This window comes from Amblyomma mixtum, chromosome 1, assembly GCF_055824585.1.
Source record: "Amblyomma mixtum isolate Tamu chromosome 1, ASM5582458v1, whole genome shotgun sequence".
Classification (NCBI taxonomy): Eukaryota; Metazoa; Arthropoda; class Arachnida; order Ixodida; family Ixodidae; genus Amblyomma; species Amblyomma mixtum.
In genome coordinates, this window is record NC_143012.1 from 20,712,370 (window position 1) to 20,727,880 (window position 15,511).

Here is a 15,511-nt window from a genome sequence, read left to right on the forward strand (position 1 = left end):
CACACTCTCAAGTGCATCCTCTTCATACTTTTTCAAGTCCAGCTTTCTTCGGCATTTTCTTTTTTAGGCAACTGTGGAATATTGTAGATTACTTAGAGCATATAGACGGGAATTATCTAACTTTCCGATGCGTTGCAAAATCTTGCTTTTAGACCTTGTCCTGCGTTCGTACCGTGTAGTTAAGAGTGCCGTGGAAAACCAGTGAGGTGCGTTTTTGGCATTAAAAAGCAGAAAACTACAAACGTCCCGTAGAGGGATCAGAGGATATATTGATTGTTATGATGCAATCTTACGATATGCGAAACAACTGCGGGAATAAACAAGTTTGGGTTGAAAAAATGCGCTTGTCAAGAATTCCTGGGTATAGCTTGCCTTAATTGCAACCATATCAAAGGTAACTTTTTATGACTAATCCTTAATCAGGCGATTAAGTATTACAGAGAACCTTTGTAACTTTGTTAAAAGCCGCCGACACACGCTTTATTATTTTGTTCGGCACGCCAGACACATCCGCATTTTTTGGAGTTATTGTATTCGCGCGCATCTATTTCTACGGTGTTCGAGATTTTAGTAGGTGTTGCAGACCCCCCGCCTCGAGGGTTCATCTTTTAAAGAGTCGCCGTTTGTCGCGTTTCTATGCCAAAAAAAATATTAAAAAAAAACACAATCGGAGCGTATAATTCTCTATATTGAAAACTCGACGAAGGTAACGAGGAACAAACAAACATTCTGTACAACATAAACGTTACCATCGTCATCCGTCCTCCCTTGCTTTCTTGTAGTCAACAAAAAAAAAAACTGCTGCTGCAAAAAAAGGACAGCGTCCAGATAGTATATACAATCTCTCCTGACCACGAACAACTATGGCGGGCCTCATGAACGCACAGCCAGCAGCACTGGATGAAGCCGAGGTAGCCTCTGAGTTCGCGACAGCGCATGCGCAGTCAGAGGAGGACGCCACTGTGCCCTTGTTCCCGCCAGAGCCTCGTAGCAGGAGGGCGGGTCCTCAGAAGATGCTGAATATGCTGAGCGACGCCTGCAGCTCGTCACTCTCTTGGTAGTCGGAGTGGAGCACCTTGCACGGGGGTCGGGACAGGCACCTAAAGGTCGCGTGGAGCAGCTCCATGTTGTCGAACATTTTGGTCAGCCTGTGTCGGGAGAGACGTCTCTATAACCTCTTCTGCCAGGAATTATCTTCCGATAGGGGAGAAGCGATGACGTGGAGTCGTTTCATACAATCACCAGGGACGAAAAAGAAATTCACGGGACCACTGCCACTGCGTAACGCGAGGTTTCGAAAAAAGTGTTTTCTGCGGTGATTATCATGCCCAGGGTGAGCTCACAGGCTAGTTGGTTATTCATAATAATTTCAACAGCGCATGCTACACAAGGACACAAGACGAGAAAACACACACACGAGCGCTGACTGCAACTTTATTTGAGAAAGGCGCCAACCTCTACATATATACTCTCAAGGAACCGCCCACTGGGGTAAAACCTAAAATCACGGCACGTGTCAAGCCACAAGCACGAAAAAATATTCAAGAGATAAGCATACAGTAGACAGGTGACCAAGACCGCAAAAAAGAAGAAAGATTACAAGAAGCAGCGAGAAGAAATTATTTCACTGCCCTTTTTTCCTGCGTAACAAACAGTGGTAAAATCACGTGCAGTGATTTTAGGTTTTACTCTAGTGGTCGGTTCCTTGAGGGTATATATGTAGAGGTTGGCGCCTTTCTCAAATAAAGTTGCAGTCAGCGCTCGTGTGTGTGTTTCCTCGTCTTGTGTAGCATGCGCTGTTAAAATTATTATCATGCGGTTGTTCATTATCATTTGTACTTTGCGGTAAAGTGTGCGTGACGTCACAATGCTCTCAAATAGCGCTTTGCAGGTACGTCATGCCTGACGTCACTGCACGGTGACCAATCGGCTTGGTGCTGTGTTACGCCAACACCGCAGAAGCGGGAAGCAACCCCTGGCGCATGAAGCACATCGACCCAGACTACGACGGACATGTGTGTGACCAGTGCAGTGAACGTGCAGACTTGACCCACATGCTGTGTGGTTCTTCATCAAGTGACGCCTACGCCCAGAACAAGGAACATTGGGACAAAGTACTGAAGTGCTTCACTTCACGACCAGCTTCGGGCTGTCCAGGAGGCCCGCGCGGCGGCGGAGAGCTTCGGGCTCTCTGTGCCTACGTGGGAGCTGCCCTCTGCACCTGGCGCCTAGCCGAGTGTCCTTCAGAACCCCTACTGTGGGAAATAAAGTTTTACCACCACCACCACCAAGACATTTTCAGTGAGATGGCATATTTAACACAAATTTATGCTCTTTATCGATTGAGGTGACCATGGAGTTCAAGGCGCCTTAAGGATAAATTAAATTTGAACCGTGCGGAAAGATTGCTGCGTTTTTATGGAGAGGCTGCTTTGAATGACAGCGGAGTCCTTGTAAGCTGTAAAAGGACGAGAAAATGTAATACAGGCAACACTGCCACTAGCTGCTTTCACAAGCAAATTGCAGTGACGTCAAAGAAGATGTCTGTGCGGATATCTGAGGCTAACTACAAGGACAACTACAAGCGGTAATTGACGGATCTTGGAGGCACATTGCACAGACGTCCATTATGTTATACTAGGTGACAGTTTATACATTGGCAAGAGAGTAAGGCAGAGGAGCAGAATATCTGCAAATGTGTCTCTGATCTGAACAGTTCGGAAGCTGGACTGCGGCCTCGCAATTCGATAACAGCGCAGTTGCTCCGTTCCGTCCCTGGTGCTCCTGGCGCCATCTATGCTGCTCGTTGTAATTCGAAGTACCTACCCTACGGAAACGTTCCACACGAGTTGCTCGTATGGAATTATGGAAATACGCAGTCAATATGATCTAGAAAAATATATGGACATCCATACATATTTGCATTGAGTCCATAAGCTTTCCATAAAAATTTCATATAACTCCCATAAAATGTGTATGACATCATATGGATTCCGTAAGCTTCCATACGCGCTTACTGTTATGTCCACACAGACTCTGCAGACTCCGTACTCACTCCATGTAACCCATACGGAAATATACGGAATAATGGGACTAGTCTTCTTGAAACGTTCAGTATGACATGCAACTCGTCGTAATCAAAGATTTTTTTTCGTGACTCTGCCGTTTAAAATGCGCAGTCAAGTAAGAAATATGCCTTAAACAACGAGTTTAGATAACATAGGAAATTCTTAACAGCAACAGGGGATTAAAGTCGTTCTGTAAAATACGGCGTGTTTCCTTTGGATTACGTTGCCAAGAAAGGCTGCCGAGTAGTATAGAAATGAAGCTCCAACAAAGCAAACTGCTGTGTAGGTTAATCATGCATTTTAAATTTCGCATTTGAAAAGATTACGGGGTAAGTCTGAAGGAGGAAGACGACCGCACAGCGCTGGAAACCGGACGAACGCCTGTTTCCACGTCGAGTCGGGCAGGCAGCAATAAGTGTTCCATTCTAAGCCCGGCAAGGGACACGTTGCATAAGCACGCACCGTATACCGAAACTTTCGTAACGAAAGCTCGGTGAGGGCAAGAAGCCTATTTTGTAGCCGATCTCCACGGTTGTCATGTAACAAGCTCACGGGGATTTCTTACCCAGCGTTCGTAACCTGGTCACGTGCGTCCTCGATCGCCATAAGGACACGCGGCTTACAGCATAATCAAGGGTTTTCGGATCGCTACAGTTTCGAAACTTGCCACAGGCCGGGTTTCGAGCCGAGACGTCGCGGTCATTAGGCTTCGGATAACGTTATGGAAGAGCTTTCTACCGAGCCCAGAATGACAGCGCCGCGACGACGGAAGAAGGTTTAAGCTTTGTTTTTAAGAATTTGCTTATAGCCGGACACAGGTAAAAAAAAATTACAGAGAATGTTTACTACATTTCAATCGGAGCTAAAGTACGGATTTGCGTTCCGTAGAAGATGACGGTGAGCAGGCAGTGCTGCGGGACGGAGCAAATGGAAGTTCATGAAGACGACACTTTCCGATGCACAGCGCGAGTGTGTGGTGCAGTTTAACACAAGGTGTGATCGGCTGCGGCGATAGCCTAGTGGTATCGCTGTGCGGCCCTTAAAGGCGCACTAAAGCGGAATCTGCACTCGTCTTTTTACCGCAGAAACTCGATCTACATGTTCGCAGCAATCTTGGAAACTTCGAATTATTGTCCTGTGCGGCCGATTTCCATAATTTAAATCGGATTAAACGTGTCGGCCCCCACCTTTTCATGAACTCGCCGCAGACGGTAGGAGGAGTCAGCCAACCTTTCGGCCAGTCCCATGGCGGCTTGCCGCTCTGCCATCGGCGGAGTGATACGTAGCGATCAGAGAAACTAAAGAGCCCATGTGTATTTTTATTTGCGTGGGTTTAATTTACATCTATGTAGCCTCTGACTGCATTTATTCACGGAAACATAAAAACAAAATAAAAAAATTCAGGGGCACTTTGACTATCTAAAGTGGATAGAGGCGGAAGTGTTTTTCGCACCACCTTCGCTGTTTCTGTGGCACTGGTGGCGTCACATATAATTGAGGACTAATTACTAAGTGATGACAAATCACTAATTAATGGTTAATTACTGATTAATGCCTGAATACTAATTAACTGCTAATTAATGACGCTTAAGCATCGCCTTTAGGAGTAGAACGCGACAGCGCGTTGTAGCGCTGCCAGGGAGTCCAAGGAACGCCACCACCCGTTCGGCGCGATGCCTTGCCCTTTGAACGCAACGCTTTTTGAGGAAAGGAAATGGCGCCGTAATTCTCTGTCATCTCGGTGGACACCTGAACCGCACCGTAGAGGAAGGGAGGAAGTGGGAGCGAAAGAAGATAGATAAAGAGGAGCCGTAATGAAGAAAATGAAAATTGTATTTGAGGAAAGGAAATTACGCAGTAACTGTCTCACAAAATTCAGGGGGGCACTTTTTTGACCGAAAGTGTGGTCACTGATGTGTGGTTAAGATGTTAAGCTTCGCCCCTAAGAGTGGAACGCGACAGCGTCTTGCAACGCTGCCAAGGAGACCATAGAACGCCATCGCCCATTCGGTTCTGCGCCTCGCTCGTCGGTAAATTGGTTTTTGAGGAAAGGAAATATATCTGTTTCTCATTTGTCGGTGGACACCTATACCTCGCAGGAAGGGAATGGAGGAGGATGAGAGTGAGTGAAGACACCGTATTCACTAGACGCGCCTTTGTTCATTCCAAACCATCGAGCTGGCATGGCAGAGTGGATAGCATGCTCGTCTCTCACGCCGAAGACCGGGGTTCGATTCCTGAGCTCGACCAATTTCTTAATCGGTTTTATTTATTTATATGGCCCGACTAGTAAAGCTAATTTGGCTAATTGGGCAATTAAGCAATTAAGTAAGCTCAGTCCCACTTACTTGGAGCATCACTATACGATCCCTTCAATTGGTTGCATGGTTACTAGCCAAAGTACAATTGGCCCCGTTTGAAATTCGCGCGCTGTGACGTCACGACCATTTCCACCAATTGAAAAGCGTGACATTTTCTGTCGACAACTGCTGCTTACAACGATGAGACATTAAAGGCTTCCGCCTTAAAAAGCGAAGCCGCCACGCGACTGCCTGAAAGACACACCACGTGTTAGTTGACTCCGCCTACCGCCTGCGGCGAGTTTTAAGGCGGAAGCCTTTAATGTCTCATCGTTGTAAGCAGCAGTTGTCGACAGAAAATGTCACGCTTTTCAATTGGTGGAAACGGTCGCGACGTCACAGTGCGCGAATTTCAAACCGGGCCAATTGTACTTTGGCTAGTAACCATGCAACCAATTGAAGGGATCATATAGTGATGCTCCAAGTAAGTGGGACTGAGCTTAGTTAATTGCTTAATTACCCAATTAGCCTACTTAGCTTTACTAGTCAGGCCATATAAATAAATAAAACCGATTAAGAAATTGGTCGAGCTCGGGAATCGAACCCCGGTCTTCGGCGTGAGAGACGAGCATGCTACCCACTCCGCCATGCCTGCTCGATGGTTTGGAATGAACAAAGGCGCGTCTAGTGAATACGGTGTCTTCACTCACTCTCATCCTCCTCCATTCCCTTCCCGCGAGGTTTAGGTGTCCACCGACAAATGAGAAACACATACATTTCCTTTCCTCAAAAACCAATTTACTGACGAGCGAGGCGTAGAACCGAATGGGCGATGGCGTTCTATGGACTCCTTGGCAGCGTTGCAAGATGCTGTCGCGTTCCACTCTTAGGGGCATCAGTGACCACACTTTAGGTCAAAAAAGTGCCCCCTGAATTTTGTGAGACAGTAACTGCGTAATTTCCTTTCCTCAAATACAATTTTCATTTTCTTCATTACGGCTCCTCTTTATCTATCTTCTTTCACTACCACTTCCTCCCTTCCTCTACGGTGCGGTTCAGGTGTCCACCGAGATGACAGAGAATTACTGCGCCATTTCCTTTCCTCAAAAAGCGTTGCGTTCAAAGGGCAAGGCATCGCGCTGAACGGGTGGTGTTCCGTGGACTCCCTGGCAGCGCTACAACGCGCTGTCGCGTTCCACTCCTAAAGGCGAAGCTTAAGCCTCATTAATTAGCAGTTAATTAGAATTCAGGCATTAATCAGTAATTAACAATTAATTAGTGATTTGCCATCACTTAGTAATTAGTACTCAAATATATGTGACGCCACCGGTGCCACAGAAACAGCGAAGGTGGTGCGGAAAACGCTTCCGCCTCTACCCACTTTAGACAGTCAAAGTGCCCCCTGAATTTTTAAGAAATGCGGGAGCCGGGACGTTTAATCCGATTTAAATTAGAGAAATCGGCCGCACACGAGAATAATTTGAGGTTTCTAAGAATCCTTGGAACGTGGAGATCCAGTTCCCTTGGTAAAAAGACGAGTTCAGATTCCTTTTTAGCGCCCCTTTAAAAAATATCTGTTCGCGCAGCCACGGGTTCGACTCCCAATCATGGATATTGGTTCAATTTCTTTCTATCTTTCATGCTTTGACCTCGAACTCAGCTGAAGGTCAAATTTACACGCTCCGCGATTGAAGCCCGAGGTCCCGTAGTGAAACTTTCGCTTAAAAAAAACTCCAACCAACGGCGTCGCTGGTTCTCATGAACCTGAGCGTGACAATGCAGGGAGGCAACTATCCCCGAAAATGCAGGGAGGAGTCTCTCTCCTTTCTTCTGCCACTCCCTGCATTATGTACACTAGGAAGTTCATGAGAATCAGCCGACGCTATTCGCTAGGAGGCGGTCCTTTGATGGGGAAAAGCTGCCGTTGTCTTGACTTGACCGGACTATACTTCCTTACATTGATATATATGCTTTTAAGTTTTTGTTTCAATACGGTTATATCATTAATGCGAAAGCATTATATGGTTCTGTCGCATCAGCAAAAAGTGTCCGCAGATTTGGCCTCACGATTACGCAGTTCTCTGAAGACAAATGCGTGAGAGTGATTGTGACAGATAGTGTGTGACAAAATGTTGCCGTGGCAAAAATTTCGTTGATGAGGTGTAATTAATTCAACGCGAAAAACCGCGAAAAAACACTTAGACGTCAAAGTAGCCATGGACATCGATATAGCACATGGACGTCAGAACAGCCACGGACATCGATACAATATGTGGACGTTTTTCCTTCGCATTGCTCGAACGCAGGTCGCTGGTGGACTCAAGGTTTTTTGTTGAACTGTGTTCATAGATTGCTCACATGAGGTACCCCACCCCTTCCCCTGATGCAATGACCACGCAGGTCTTTAGGTGGAGTAAAGCTAAGAAACTGGGAGAAAGGGGGAAATAAGGAGGGAATAAGAAATGAAAGAAGAAGAGCATTCACGTACCTTATTTTGTTGGTGTAGAAATCATCCTGCGTGTACCGCATCAGCGCGTTCACTCTGTCCGTCTTCTTGCTCGGCCACCGCTCGCAGAACTCCTGCGTCCAGCGTAAAGCACCCTAAACACGAATACGCCTATATGGGAGTGAAATGGCTCTCTCCTCTGGCACACTCCCTTTTATAAAAGAGGGCTAAAGCGGGCAGTTCACTCCCTTTTTACACCTTTCTGTTTGGAGTGAGGAAGCATAGCTGTCTTACCAGCGTCTGACAAGCCGATCGAGCGATTCATACATGAACCATACAAGCCTCCGCGGTGGCGCTCGTCTGCTGACCCGAAAGACGCGGGTTCGATGCCGGCAGCGGCGGCCGAATTTCGATGGAGGCGAAATTCTAGAGGCCCGTGTGCTGTGCGATGTCAGTGCACCCCAGGTGGTCGAAATTTCCGGAGCCCTCCACTACGGCGTCTCTCATAGCCTGAGCTGGTTTGGGACGTTAAACCCCAGTAAACCCATAAATTAAATAAGTCACACAGAACTTTACAAGGTAAAAGGCAAAAATTTTCAGTTTCAAATTCTTTGGTATGTGATGTTTACAGCACTGAAGTTGTATGTGCTATAAGAGATAACACCATACTGAAGGGCTCCGGGGTGAGTTTATCTCTATGATTCTAAAAAAAAAAACGAAACCATTCTAACAAACCTAACTTTAAAAACCTTTATGTACTATCGGGCCGGAATGAAACGCGAACACGGGAACGCGTGGCCTGTGGCTAATTTTGGTACAGCGCGCGCCGTCTAGCAGCGTCCGCGATAAGCTGCTGACGTGTGCACTGGGTTGGTGGCTTCTTTCCTATGCAGCCTTTGCTCGACTTGCCGAGTTTGGCAATCCCCGTCTAGCACCGGCATGGCCCCAGCCACATCGCTTTGAATCCGACGTCATGACTCCGGTCCCGGCTAGCAGGATGACGATGTGGTTTTTGCTCCTCCTGACTACCGCGTTACTTCTCAGTGCAATGATGAAGCTTGACTGCCCAATGAGGTCGGTTATGATCGTGCAAGTGATATCTGCTTCGGCAGGATGTCGAAGGCTCAGGTCGATCTTTGTGTGTATGCGTAAAAAAAAAAAATGCGACAATTTTAGTTAAACTTTCTGAAATGTCGCAGAGGCTATGACGGATTCCGTAGTAGAAGGCTAATTTTAATTTAGACCACTTAGGTTTCCTTTAAGTGCGCTTACATCGCACAGCGTACGGGCGGTTTTGTATCTCGTCTTAATTGATATACGACCGTCGCCACCTGGATCGAGCCCACGACATTGGAATTAAAAGCCACTTGTCAAAGCCACTGAGGTGCCGTAAAAAGAGTTTCCCAATTTAATTTAGTTTTTATTGACTCTTAATTAATTCACTCTTTTATTCACAGCACAACTGAAATTGCACAAGCAAGTGAATTGCACAAATATTGCACAAATGAAGTTTTACTGAAATGTATGTGATGCAAAAATTAAACACAGACATCACGCCGAAGCGGCCGTCACTAGCACGTTCATGACAGAGGTCATCCGGCAGTCTAATGGCCGAGAGATTGCGCTGAGAGATAACGCGGTCATCAAAGAAAGAGAAAACCGCAACGTCATCCCGCTGGCCCAGATTGTGGACTGGACAGTGTCGGTATCGAGGCAACACGGCTAGCGCCATGCTGGAGCTAGACGGGGATTGCCAAACCGCGGCAAGTCGAGCGAAGGCTGCACTTCTAGGGACAATAGCTGCACACCGGGCGGCTGGGGAAGAAGCCACCAACCAAGTGCACACGTCAGCAGCTTATCGCGGACGCTGCTAGACGGCGCGTGCTGTACCAAAATTAGCCACAGGCCACGCGTTTCCGTGTTCGCGTTTCATTCCGGCCCGATAGTACGTTTCGTTAGGCGCTCGGATGAGATCAGAAAGTTTGCGGGGATAGGGTGGCCGCAGCTGGCACAGCACAGGGTTAACTGCAGAGATATGGGAGACGCATCTTTTCTGCAGCGAACATAGTTAGGCGGATGATGGAGATGCACAATTTGCTGCGCAAGCGGCGGCCACATTACCAAAGCAAATTTCCTAATCTCATCTGCATGAGTGACTGTCCACCGCTGACGTCGTTATTGCTTCATTTCAATTCATTCCGTTACCCTATCAAACTGCCCGTTTTCTACGCACTAGGTATGTCGAGTGAGCCCATTTCATTCTTTTTCTAGCAAGTTATCATTAATTCCAACGTTTTCTTCAATTCATGATGGCTTCGTCTAATTTGTAAGTTATTCTTTAGATACCTTTTTATTTCATTATTTTATTATCAGGCCACTCGCATCGAAGAGGGAAAGAGCGCAAAATATGAACCCAAAGGCTAAAATCAAAACTGGTGCAATGTAAAAATTTAACAATAAATACGCGTATTATCACCAATGGCACTAAAAGCACGAAAGAGAAAAAAACGGACATCAAAATTAAGATACAAAATCTACTTCGCGACGTGGGATTGAAGTCATCAAATGAACAAAGTTAAATTATCCCATTTTTATGTGGCTTGGAGAGCGATAATAGCACCTGCTTGTGGAAGATCATTATAATCTGTCGATGTTCCAGGAAAGAATGAATAAAAATATGTAGAAGTTGTTAACTCGGGGATGACAATGTTTTGCGAAAGGGTCCGGTTAATGTTATAGTGCCGTTTCGCGTCGACTCACAGACATGGCTTGATTCAAGTACTCTCTGCAGTGAGAAACTTTTAATTTAAAACAAAATCTAAACCATGAATCCATTCTTCTTCTGCGAAGTAAATTTAATAAAGGATTGTGCATGTGAACTCTTCTTTCAGCATTTGCCATAAATACGCTCTTGCTACTAGAAAGAACATGAAACTTCGCGAATAACTACTGATTCCTGTATTTTACAGAACCTCGCTTCGAAAAGTTACTCAAGCCGACCGAAAGAGGAAAGAAAGCGATGGGATTTCTTGGCAATACAAAATTCGGTTATTTTAACCGACTTTTTCATCTACAGAAAACTGCTACGGCTGACGTTGCCTTCCTTAATTAGGATCGTTTCTTTGTAACTGCCCTAGGTAATTTATTACACACAAGACTGACGGCCTTTTCATCCGTCAGTGCAGGTGATCGTCTCCTCAAACGCGCTCTTGTAAACTCCACCCACCTCTCCAACCGCATAGAAGAGCAACTGCTCGGAGGAGAGGAGCTTGAAGTCCAGAAGGCGGTAGTCGCTGCGTGGGTAGGCCTTGCGCTTCACGGTTTCCCGAAAGTACTGCGGATTGGGGACGGAAGAAAGGAAACAAAGTGTCACGTGACAGTAACTTACTGGCCGGTATTCAGGCAAGTACGCACCGGGCTGGACTACCGAAAGTACAAGGACACCGATGTTTTCCATTGCGAATTTTCGTTCATTAGCTCGGAAACGAGGTCACGTGAAACGTACGGAAACTGTGCTCTAATCGTTGCTTCGTCGTTTTAGTTTTGTCCAACACTGACGCCAGCATGGATTGGTAACTGGGGACGGAAAGCAATTAGGTGGTCCGGTGCCGTTAAATTTTTGTTTACATTGCCGCAACCTTGAGTCCATTTCGTGGTCCTCCCACTGCTTCTCTCAAGGTCTGGTTGAGGCACTGCTGACTCACACTTGAAAACATTTTTTCACGAGAAAATAGCGGCTACTATTTTAATCATTCTGACGCTTTGTGCAGAATTTTGTACGCGACTGCGGGATACTAAAATTTGTGTTCCGCGCTATACAAAGACACTTGGATCCCTTGAGGTTCTCGCACACTAGCAGCGTGGCGCCGCGCTTACCTTAATGGTCGCCGCCATGCCGATGATGTCGGCGAAGTTCTCCAGCGATGCGATAGGGAGCCTCACGTGCAGCTGGCTCTGTAGCGAGGGAAGGAAATCCAGTTTTCACTAACCACACACACCAATGAGTGACGACCTAATGTAACCCTGCGTAACTCGCACAGACACGCAGGCACAGGACAGGAGACCATGAAGACAAACTTTACTAGGGAGCAATGGGCAGAACAAAAAGGATAGCAGACTATGCTGAAAAGAGGACACGACTTTAGTCGGATATTACTCAAGTGCGAAGCGGCTTTTCCCGCTGAAAGGACCTTCGTGTATTCAGTGGCGTCGGATGATTCTCATGAGACTGCTAGAGCGACAATGCAGGAAGGGAAGTTGAAAGGGGACAGTCCCCTCCCTCCATGGTCTGGGATAGTCCCTGTCCTGCATTGTCATGCTAGCAGGGTCATGAGTATCAACCGACGCCATTGACTGCAAGAAGGTCCTTTCAGAGGGAATATCCGCGTCGTTCTTGGCTTGTATCCTACTATAGTGCTCATCGAGGTGCAACTTTTTCGCGCATCCGATAGATGGCGTAGCGAAATAGAGGTAGACAAAGGTCGTGGTAAAACATTCCTGCTTTCGTGGCCGCTACTTGCCGCTACATTTAGTTTCGCAGAAATCGGAGGGCAGGAAAGATGCTTAGACGCAGGAGCGAATGTATATACGTCAAGCGCCCATGCACAAGCATGCGCAGGCACCAACCTCGGCGTCCTTGCTCCTTATCCGGTACTGCCGCTGGATGCAGCGCTCGAGGTCGTTGGTCTTCAGTAGAGCGTAGCCGCTCACCCAGTTCTCGAAGAAGGCCTTCTCGTTCACCACAGACCCTGCAGGTAGCATGGTGGTTTCGGTGGAAATGATCTCACAATTATCCAACTTCATGAACTTATATTTTAATGCATTGGCATCAGAAGTCCCACCGGGAAGAAAAAGTGCGCGGCGTTCGGACATCGTGTCGTGAACTGCCCCTGCTACCTGCCACCTGCCAACCACCTGTCACATTGACAGGAGGCAAAGTGGAGAGAAGGGGATTGCCGTCTCCACTTGTAGACGGAAAGAGGCTGCAAGGTTTAGTTAGTTTAGTTTGTTAGGGTTTTACATCCCAGAGAGGCTGGAAGATGGCTGCGAAGGAAAGAGCCCACACATGAGAATGACTAAGGATGACTCTGCAGGAATGACGTGGCACCTGCCAACTGCCGCGTTTGGCAGGCGGTAATGCGGAAAGAGGGATATCTTTCCTCTCCACTTCCAGGGGAGATGAAATACGCTGGAAGGTGGCTGCCTCGGGAAGAACACAGAGGGTGTGGCTGCCATGGTATCAACCCGGCCGGTGACTACCATGGAAGGTGAAGGGCTAGTGAGTCAATACCAGTCAGGCTTTCGCTGATTAATGTGCTAAGTAGCCTTAACTTTTCTAGCAAGAAGGCTTAATGCTAACGCATTGTCATCGCGTTATAACTAATCACCCCAGTAATTTTTTCGGCTTCATTTTTTTGCCTCGGTATTCTTGCTCTGACGCTTTTTCTCGAGATTCCCTATCAGTGGAATGTTTTCTTCTTATCGACTCACCAATCTGCCATAAGATATAAGCTGTTGCTGCTGTGTACCGAAACCGGTAGAATAGTGTTCCAATTTCGTGTAGTGTCCTCACTTGCGCAAAAACACATCTTTTCCAGTCTTCATATTACAAAGCACTGAAACATTGAGACGAATTCTACTTAAGTACAAGCAAGGTCGGCGAGTGACCCGGAAGACCGAGCAGTGCGCGATGAGGGGTTAGCAGGTGACACATACACTTTCAAAACAAAAACCACGGAAGGGGTAAGGAAGTGAGGGCTTGACCCGCATGCGCATTATTATTAATGAAGGTAGGACACGTTGCTTCAAATGCAGTTGCAAGTCGCCGCTTCTCCCGTCTACTTCTTTCCCGTGTACTGTTCCTTGCCTAGTTCGTTTTGAAAATTCCGGAAGACCTGCTTGAGTTTGGTAAGGGTAAAAAAAAAAACTGCAAGGCGATCAAAAATCTGATCCAACAATTCTGCGAAAGCACTTGGATTTACCCTCCATGATTACCTTGGTGCTTTCACTCCAATGAATGATTTTACTCTAAGCTGAGGCTTCATCCACGAGATAGAATATTTGTGGTGGTTGAAGTTGGGTGGAAATGGGCTGAGGGTGGTGGTGGGCGGGTGGAAGCAGTCCCCTAGCTATGGGTGCAAGGTGGTTAGTGCTTATGGAGAGCAGCTTGCTTTCCTGCTAGTCCTTATATTGGATTTCATCGTCGCTTTATCGGGGAGGCTGCAGTATAGCACTGCTTTCACACTAGAAAAAAAAGGAAACAAAAATTTCCTGCAGGAGGGAGAGTGCAATGTCCGGGAGTTATCGTGCACAGGCATGCTCACCTATGGGGTCGTAGAGCTTGGCCATGGCCCGGAGGATGTGGAAGGCGATCTTGACCTTTCGGAATACGCTGTACGCATGCGCAGAGAGAAAAATCCAATGAATTGCTATCGCGGAACTTCCTAACTAGAGGTTATTAGAAGAAACCGAGGAGCTTGTTTACTTATTCTAGGAGTTAATACTCAATCGTCAAGACTGATAGAAGCGCGGCCTAAGAAAATACAATGTACTAAAGAGAAGACAAGGCCAAGCGTTAAATAACAATTTACATTTTGTTGGTGAAGTACATGTACAGTCCGCAACAGAAGTTTATCGGACGCATGTTCTCGGGAAAAAATTTCTTCTAGCGCCAAGTCGCGACCAACTCGCCAGCTTTTTATCTGTACCAGTGACGAGGACATACATTCATGCTTGAAGGCCTCTCGCGTATTGCATACGGGATACGGACCCCGCACACCGTTACCTCATATGGGCCCCTGCTCATCAGGGGTTGGCAGGAAACGAGGCTGCAGACGCAGCCGCCCGCGCGCTCTCTCACCGGGCTGTTTTCTCCTCCCCACCTGATCAGGAACCCGATTTTAATCCGGTCTATACGTTCGAAGATATCGCAGCCTACTATCAAGATAGCCATCGCCTTTACGCTAGCCCATGTAAAGGCCTCAAGACGGCGGATGAGCGGCTCCTTCTCCGCCTCTTCACCAATACATTGCACAATACATTGCGCTCGTGAACGTCTCAGTGTGTCTCTCTTCGTCCCTTGTCTGCTTTTTTGCGCTGAATTCTATTTAAAATACATTGCTGTGATCGGCAGCCCTAAAACATTTCGACCCCTCCTTTAGCGGCAACTGTCCGCATTGTAGAGCGGTGTCTTCGGACACCGCTCACATGGTGTCGGCCTGCCCCTCCAACCCGGCCATTCCCCCTATCCCCAACCCAACCCGGGAGGACTGGGAGGCGACCCTGCTCGGCTGCCATGACTTACAGGCCTGTCACAAAGTGCGCGCATGCTTTATTTTTCTTCTTTCTTCTCCGACCAAAGTGGCCACGGCTGGCCACGGCGCCGGTAGTATGCGGGCATGTCGCGACGCAGCGGCGATGACTTTGCCTCCCCCCGCGTGGGCATTGACCCCTCGCGACGCTGGGGGGGTCAAGACTACGCCGCCCCCCTCCTCAGGATTATCGCCGGGAAGAGAGTGCTTTCACGAGGGGGGGACGGGAAGCGGCCGGTGAAGGCCCTAGCACCCGTCCCAACCTTGAGAAGTTAACATCCCTCCTCGTTAGGACCATACCTTTCCTTCGCGTCCCCTTCAGTTTCTTCATGTCTCTTCTCCCCCCTTCTCGACATCTGTAAGTCGTTGGTGCACGGGGCCGAGAGG

The 15,511-nt window shown here is 47.5% G+C and overlaps 1 protein-coding gene across 1 annotated transcript in view; it reads right to left on the reverse strand.

Moving 5' to 3' along the window:
- Positions 1–953: 953 nt before the first annotated feature.
- LOC149365659 (uncharacterized) overlaps positions 954–15,511 on the reverse strand; it is a 57,167-nt gene continuing 42,609 nt past the window's right edge. The window contains exons 17-22 of the mRNA XM_089569047.1: positions 14,138–14,205; positions 12,441–12,562; positions 11,691–11,768; positions 11,041–11,148; positions 7,857–7,948; positions 954–1,148 (exon numbers count right to left, since the gene is read on the reverse strand). Of these exons, the coding sequence (XP_089425173.1) occupies positions 1,007–1,148; positions 7,857–7,948; positions 11,041–11,148; positions 11,691–11,768; positions 12,441–12,562; positions 14,138–14,205 (610 nt within the window). The 3' untranslated portion in view covers positions 954–1,006. The remainder of the gene's footprint in view (positions 1,149–7,856; positions 7,949–11,040; positions 11,149–11,690; positions 11,769–12,440; positions 12,563–14,137; positions 14,206–15,511) is intronic.